This window comes from Solenopsis invicta, chromosome 2 (assembly GCF_016802725.1).
Source record: "Solenopsis invicta isolate M01_SB chromosome 2, UNIL_Sinv_3.0, whole genome shotgun sequence".
Lineage (NCBI taxonomy): Eukaryota > Metazoa > Arthropoda > Insecta > Hymenoptera > Formicidae > Solenopsis > Solenopsis invicta.
Genome location: NC_052665.1, coordinates 23,979,383 through 23,987,909, shown reverse-complemented (window position 1 = coordinate 23,987,909; position 8,527 = coordinate 23,979,383). Strand labels below are relative to the sequence as shown.

Sequence of the window (8,527 nt, the reverse complement as noted above, 5' to 3'; positions counted from 1 at the left end):
CGCGCGTTCGTCCCACTCCGGCGACCCCGCCGTCAAGCGCCAAAAATGACGGAGGCAAACGGAGTCGCCGGGTATATATATAGGGCCGCGTGCTCCGATAGAGGCACCTGTTTCCCGTCAGCCAGCATCACCCGTTGATCCGCTGCGTCTGACACTCCTGGAAATAAAAGTGGTCGAAGATTGCTTGGCCACGGCGGAGGTACTCCGCAATTTCCGCACCACTCCTCCATCCTCCGCACCCTCGCGAGCCCAAGCGTCCAACTCTCGTCAAAGTCCTTGGCGAGGGGAGGATTCCCGACCAGCTCTCAAACCGCGGTTACCTCCGCTCCTCCACGAAACGCAAGCAAACGGAATCGTCGATACGGGGTTTCGGCCGAGGTACTCGACGCGTTTCGCGGCATCCCAGCCGCCATCGTCATCGGCACGCACACGGCCGCGGTCGCCCTGCCGATTCGCGCATCGCCACAGCGCGACGCGGAGCTCCGCCCATCACGTACCGATACACCCGGAAAAGCCGCGCCCGCATCTAGTCGTCACTCGCGTTCCGTCACCTGGCGACACCTCGCGAACCGTATGTATATAGACTTGTAAATAGCCGCGTTTTCAAAAGATCCGTCCGTCCACACGCCGTTCTAAGTTCATGTACCTTGTCCGTCCGCGCGCACCGAACCACTGTATGCTTTCGGTTCCGTAGAAGCTTAATTAATAAACACACGTAGATTACATCTCACATACCACCGACTCGTCATTTATACACACGACCCTTTCCTCTCTTCCCGTTCGAGCCTTTTCTATCGCACCGCCCCGACGAGCTAATCCGCGCGAAAGAAAATCGGCAATATTACAATGTATGTAATATACACCCCCATACCATCACGGAACCGCCGTTGTAAGATCGTACTGGCATAACGCAACGTCGATCATAGCGTTCGATTCGTCGACGCCAAGTACGTATACGAGCATCATTGCCATAAAGGCAAAAACGTGATTTGTCGGAGAAATATACATTTCTCCAATCCCTTGCGGTCCAATTTATGTGATCGCGCGCAAATTGATAACGTACTTGGCGATGTATGAGTGTGAGTCTTGGTACTTGCGCACAAACACGAGAAAAAAGACCGGCCTCTCTCAAACGGTTGCAAATTGTTTGTTCGCACACATGGCTCAAATGAATGTCATCGCGAATGTTTCTTGCGGTAATTATTCGTCTTTCTAATGCATAACGAACAATGGCTCGATCTTGTCTATTTGTCGTTATTGGAGATCGACCACTACCTTCACGTCTCGTGTAATTTTCCGTGTCTTGATATCGTGACCAAGCTGTACTCACTACGGACACGAATGCACCAATATCTTGCGCCACATAACGCATACTAAAACCTTGTTGCAAAAGCGCGATTATGCGTGCAACTTCTACGGCCGATAAATGTCTACGTATTTTGAAAATTCCGTGTCGCTTATCACACTGCGAAAATCGCCGGTGTACTAAACAAAATTTTATTGTATTGAGCATGCAATGTTTACATATAATCATCTTTGTCTAAAAAAAAATTTTCTTTAAAGTAAGACTATATGTTTACATATAGTCATCTTTGTTTAAAAAGATTTTTTTAAGAGGGTTTGGAGTCATTAAATACTGCAGAAGTGACGAACTGCGGGGTCCTTATCTTTGCTGTGATACGCACAAACACACACACACGCACGCACGCACGCGCACGCACACGCGCACGTCCACGCACGCGCACGCACGCACACACGCACGCATGCACGCACGCACGCACGCACGCACGCACGCACGCACGCACGTGCGCGCGCGATGTGCAAAAATCCGACCGGCAACTTCCACGTGGTGCACATTGGGTAATGCTAATGTCGGCGGTAGACGTCATTTTTCGGAAGAATGTATAAAAAATGTGTTTCTTTGAAGTTGTAACAATACGCCCCTCCACCGTGCCGCCACTCCGGACCGACCAACCGTCGAACGCACCGCAGCCGAGCACGTGTATCTTACGTAAGACCCACGCGCGTACAATCGGCTTACGTAAGACCACCGCATGCTACCGCGCGCGACCGACGCGCTACGCCGCGTTCCGAAAGCACTCCCACTCTAGCCGGCCCGTCCGCGCGCGCTGATTGGTTCGTCCAGCCGCGCGGAACGATATATAAGCCGGCAGTGGGCAACGTGAAACAGATCCGTCCGAACATCCGATCTCATCGGATCATCTCCAGCGCTGGGCATACTCGGCGCCTCCTAGCTCGGGGATTCTCGAGCACCTCCTCGGGAACGGGCATTCTCGTTCCAACCTTCCCGCGACGGGTAAAACCGTCGTCCCCGAGGCCGGGTATGCTCGGCCAATCCGATCCGCTCAGCCGCGCGACGGGCATTCTCGTCGCGCGGGCCATCCAATCCGATCAGTCGTGTGACGGGCATCCTTGTCACGCGGCCAATCCGGACCGTCCGGCCGGACGACGGGCATTCCCGTACGTCCGGCTAAATCCGATCCGAATCCGTTGCGCCGTACGGCGGGTATTCTCCCCGCACGGCAAATCCGTTCCGTTCAGCCGGACGACGGGCATTCTCGTCGTCCGGCCACTCCGACCCGACCGTTCCGAGTGTCCCCGAGAATTCCCGGGGACCGTCCGCGCCGACACCGTTCCAGTGTTCGCCACCGTACCTCCCGGGCTAACCCCGCGAGATGAGGCCGAACCGGCCGACCCCGTCGACAGCCCCCGCACAGCGCGAGGGCGTCGAAACCGAGACCGTAACCGGTCAACCGCACGGGCCAATCGCGCCCCGAGCACGGCATTAGAGTGGACCGCCGCGCGACCACTCTAACAAACGGATACCGTACGCGTAAAGCGTAAGCCGAAGCCGTCCGCAGATCGCACGACTCCTCCGAGTCGTTACACTTCGACAACCGCGAGTCCGTTCTGACATCGCACGTTCCGCCGCGAACTATGTATATAGATATATGTTGTCGAACCGAGCAACCCCGCTTGCTACTTACGAGCGCAAAGCGCCTAGTCACCGTCCGTCCGTTTCCGAATTGTTAAGTCCGTTTCCTAGTTTTCTAAAGTCCTTTCCGTTTAGATATTAAGTACCGCGCGAATATGTTGCGACCGTTCTCTTAATTTCACGCGGGCCGACGACCGCGCGGTTAAGGGCCGTAGCACTATTCGAATGCCTTGTGATCGTTCTTTTGTTTTCACGCGGGCCGACGACCGCGCAATTGAGGGCCGTAATGTCATACAAAGAGCTCAATTTTATCCGATAACGATATCGGAACTGTATGATTTCATTATTGTACTAAAGCATAGCTAAATATATTTAATCTCATTTTTACTACCAAAATACGGCGTTATCATTTCGACACGAACCCGGACAATCCGGCGAGCACATCCGAGCATCCGCTCGTTGAACCTAAATCCCGTAACCGACACCGAAAAAGTACCAGCGTTACAAAGTCTTGTAACTTGGTCAAAAAAAAAAAAAAAATCGTAGAAAAAATAAAAAAAAGCATTTTGGAGAGAAAATGTCATACTTTATGGCACTTGCATTGGATTTGTCGAGAAAAAATTTTTTATTGCGCAGGCTGTTAAAAATACGTAATTTCAAGAAAAAAACAGTGTATCTTTCTGGGAGCATAGTACTGAAAAATTGAGAAAATTTTTGAAAATCATTAATAGCATGTTAAAACTGAAACTTTGAGCTTTAAAATGGTTTTTTGATTTTTTGTCTACGAGGATTTTTCATGGAGTACGAATATCATTTGTAAAAAATGCAGATTTAGCTTTAAAGTAACTCGGTAAAAAAAAATCGTAGAGAAATTAAAAAAAAGCATTTTGTAGGCAAAATGTTGTAGTTTATGAAGTTTTACTTGAATTATTCGAAAAAAATTTGTTGGTCGAGCTGCAAAGTGTCAAAAATACAAAATTTTAAGGAACAAAACAAGGTGTGCTTTTTTACTGCATAAGACAAGAAAGTTAAAAGAATTTTGAAAATATGCTGATAGAGCGTTAAAGTTGGATTTTCAAGCTTCAAAATGCTTTTTTAATTTTTTATCTACGATAATTTTTCACCGAGTTACAGTCATTTAAAAATAGCAAAATTTTTAGTGTCTGGAAAGTGTTCCCTATTTTGTTTTGAGTAGTGTATTATATTCTGCTTGTTCCATCGGCCTAACTTCGCTTGATTTCTCGCCTACCCGTTTCCTCCCGTAGGAAAGCCGCTTTGTCTCTGTCTTCGCTACCCCGCCCCTCGACCGGTTAGAGGAGCTAGCTGGCCGCGTGTAAGTGACGATTTTGCGTTTTTTTCTGTCTATCACATGGTATGAATTAGTGTTTAGCGTTAAAGATTTGATCCGGCGCCGCGACCGGCATAATCGCGTTTGGCGTCCAACTTTGTGACATTACGACAATTTGGATCTTGTAGCTCTTCGTCGCTCCCGCGTGAGTTCGCATTAAACATCTTTCATCTTTGTTTGATCGCATATTTTGCCGTAGCTCTCCGACGTAAAGAAAATACGTGACTATATATATATATATATATATATTAGGGTGGTCCAAAAAAACCGACTATTTTTTTTCTTCATGGCATTCACCGGAAATTGAAAGTATATGTTGCAAAAATAATTTTGCTTTCTTTTCAGATTTATCAAAAATGTTTTAGAGGTCGCTGAAGTCGTTTAAACACGAAAATCGACGTAACATGCTATTTTAATTTTTTTAAATCATATAGAGGCATATCCTGCTGAGTTGATCATTGAGATATTGTTGCTAGGAATCAAATATATAAGCTTGAATTTTTATAGCTAAAAATACTGACAATAAGTCATTTATTTAATCCTTCAAAACTCAAATTTTTACAAAAATGGACATTTAAAGGCTTAAAAAGCCTATTTTGACAAGTCGCAGTCGAAAATTGTTTGTGGTATCGGTTTCCTTGTTCAATGGAGAATGTATTATGATATACAGAAACTTCAACATTTATTGATAGATAGCGCTGCAGTCATAAAATGCTTAAAAAAATGCGAATTTTCTTAAGTTTGGCCCTTATACCAGATTTAATTTTCGTGACAATTTTTCGTTAAAGAAAAATATTTTTATAAAAAATATATTTTATAAAAGTTTTCATAAAAAATATTTTTTTAAAATTTTTATAAAAATAATTTTATAAATAAAATTTGTTTGAAAGAAATATAAAAAATAAAAGACAAACGTTTGAATGTATGATTTATTCAATTCAAAATTGTGATAAATAAAAAAAATCTTTTGTACTTCACTCAATTTCTGATCGCTTGAACAAACATAATAAAATGTAACTTTTTCGTTGTAAGTCCAATGAAAGAAAAGTAACAAAACATCACAATAATAAAAAGCAACTTAAATTTTTTAAACTTTTAATTAATTTTATTATAACATTAATTACAGTTGATTAATTAATACGTTTTTAGAACATTTGAAGTTTTTAATGTGTTGCTTAACACTTTGGTATAGGTATAGGTACTGTTTCTGAGTTTCCGGGGGAGGGAACACAGAGGGGTCGGAATCCCCAGCTGCGTGAAATTCTCTCATCAATCGACAAAAAAACCGTTTGCGTCCGCCGGCGTACACGCGATGCGCCTTCTTTCGGCTCATGTTTTCTTTAAAGATAGTATGATGATATTATTTTAAATGATTGCCACAAGAATAAAGAGTATGAATATAAAATAACTTACCACCGGTCTTTCCCGAAAAAAAATGTATCAAATGAGAGAGAGAGAGAGAGAGAGAGAGAGAGAGAGAGAGAGAGAGAGAGAGAGAGTCTTTTCAATGGTACAAGTGATCTATAAATGTTGATCAATTAATTATTAGTAACAGCAAAAATGATATAAAAGAAAAGAAAATATATTAAAAGTGAAGCAAAATTTCAATTTTGATTTACAGAGAGAGACTAATTAAGGAAGAAGATATATTAAGAGAGAGACGAATTCGCCGGGTCAAAAATGACGCCCGTTAGAATGCCTTTTTGAAGGTAGGATTTATCTAGGAGAAAAATTTGAGAGTCACAGGGTAGAGAGAAAGTGAATACGTCAAAGAGTTGCGTTCGCGAATCTCCGACGGAGGAGAGAGATGAAAGTATTGGAAGTCGAAGAGTCGCGTTTGCAAATTTTCCTCAACGGGATAGGAGAGTGAGAGAGAAAAAAGACGTGGAAGAGTCGCGTTCGCAAATCTTCTTCGACGGGGTTGGGAGTGAGAGAGAAAGGAGACGCCGAGGAGTCGCGTTAGCAACTCTTCCTCAACGCCAGGATGCGAGGGAGAGAAGTAGAGAAATGAATGAGGCCACACTCTAGTTAATGCTTAGTGTGGTTTAACCTTCTGAGTCTCTGATAGGAGGGAGAGAGAAAGGATGATAGAGAAGGAAAAGGCAATCCGACCAGGACCACTTCAAAGACCAACGTCTTCGCCTAGGAGTAAACCCACCCGTCGGTGAGATCGTACCTAGAGGTCTGCTCTTTGGCGGTCGCCGGGCAGCAAAACTCGCTCAACTAACAAGACTGATCTGATTTTTGGAACTCCGATTTCGCTTTTTTTATATGCACGAGTATGGGCAAGAGATGTCGCGGGACGTTTCTGCAGGTTCCCGGAAAATTCGGAGTAATAGTTTTTCTAAACGCGTTGCCCTTAGAAGCCAGCCCCGTTCCGTGACCGCGCGGCTTGCGCCTATAGTTCGCGTGAGATGCTCGTAGACTTTTCCGGGAGTTGCGACTCGTGGAGGTACTGCATACCACGCTTTGACGCAAATTCTTGCACTTAGAAAATTAATATAAATTATGTTCCTTAAAGGATCTTGATTTGGCGTACATGGTATGGTGGAAGACCATGTACTGAATGCGTTATGTAATTTTAGACGTTAATATTTTATTGTTGCTACTGCAGGGAATTAAAGTTTAACAGGAGGAATTTTTAGAATACTTTTATGAGTGTTAATTTTTGAATTAGCGTAATTAGAAGTGTATAAGGCAATAGCGCCAAGCACGCGCTATTGTTTTATATGTAAAACGTTAAAGTTTTATTGTTATTCATAAGAGATTAATTTTTATATTTATTCAACATCTTTTAGCATTTTTATGTTGCGGTTTTAAAGTTGTTTTAATTTGAGTTGCATAGTGCGGTAATAAGAAGTATCCATAAAAGAATCACGCTTCAATAATTATATTAAATTGTCGTTCTTAATATTTTATAATTAATTGAAAAGATAGGTGGAATTTCAATGCGCGGAGCCTGGTGATGTTAGAGGTCGTCGCGAGCGAAGGGGTCGGCGCGCGCGATGTTTGTGCAGCACCGATAGATGCTCGCGGGTGTTGCGCGTCGAGCGGGCGGCGCCGCGATGTTGGCAAGCAGTTGCGCATGTAAGAGCCGTATAAAATTTATTGAGACCGAGCAATATTAAATTACGAATTCGATGTAGGATTTATTTAATTAGTCGGAAAGTGTTTCCAAATCTTAATTCGCTACTGTTAATACGGATGGCGGGGGAAAATAAAAAATTTTATCCGCCAGATGTAACAACATATTAAAAAGGATATTAATTTATTACTATTGTTACAACAGAAAATTATCCGTTTTTCAAATACAATTATTTATAACTAACATTTACTATTTAAATCGCAACTTGCTTCAATTGAAAGTCGTATTCCAAACGATCCTGTCGTATTTCTGATAATTGTGCAATTTTATTTCCGTCTATCGTGCCTTTCTTCTCCCGTATTGATTTCATTATCTTTCTAACACAATCATGGAAAGTTAATTGATTTCCGTAAGTTTTGAAGATCTTACAAACTTCTTGGATAAACCAAGAACCTGAAACAATAATAAAATAAAATATTAGGATATAATTCAAATTCTTATATTTATAATATGCAAACTTCTTTAAGCTTTTACTTTAGTTTGGTGTGCACCAATGCTTTAGTACAAACTCGTTTACATCAAATGTACTAAATGTTTTTTGCAAGACATTTTTCAATATGTTATTGTTTCAGAAAGATCAAATAAGATTACTTATCATAAGACTGGTTAATTAAGGTTATACTCAATATGCCTAATTCCTTGCAAAATACGTTTCAAGTGTTTACATCGTCATTTGTATCATTTGGTACGCGTATCAGTTTAGTACACAATACTGACCTACCTAGTTTACATCGTGTATTTGATATGCGTATTAAGCAATATATTCGTATCAAATTTGAACTAAATTTTTAGTACTCACGATGTAAACGCTGTCGGATCAACTTGGTACAAACGTATCAAGTAGGAGTATCGTACTAAACTGATACACGTACCAAATGATACAAATGACAATGTAAACACTTGAAACGTCTTTTGCAGAGGATTAGGCTTATTAAGTATAATCTTAATTGACCGGTTTTATGATAAGTAATCTTATTTGGTCTCTCTAAAACGATATTGAAAAATGTCTTGCAAGAAACGTTTAGTACGTTCGATGTAAACAAGCGTGTATTAAAGTATTAGTGCGCACCAAACTTAA

The 8,527-nt window shown here is 42.3% G+C and overlaps 1 protein-coding gene across 8 annotated transcripts in view; it reads right to left on the bottom strand.

Moving 5' to 3' along the window:
- Window positions 1–7,545: 7,545 nt before the first annotated feature.
- The window catches only part of LOC105205440 (caspase-8), a 42,022-nt gene continuing 41,040 nt past the window's right edge, over window positions 7,546–8,527 (bottom strand). For 7 of the 8 annotated variants that reach the window (XM_026139666.2, XM_039446354.1, XM_039446353.1 and 4 more), the window contains one exon: window positions 7,546–7,842. In XM_026139666.2, coding sequence (XP_025995451.2) covers window positions 7,643–7,842 — 200 coding nt within the window. In that variant the 3' untranslated portion in view covers window positions 7,546–7,642. The remainder of the gene's footprint in view (window positions 7,843–8,527) is intronic. The other variant, XM_026139668.2, reaches the window with a different exon arrangement.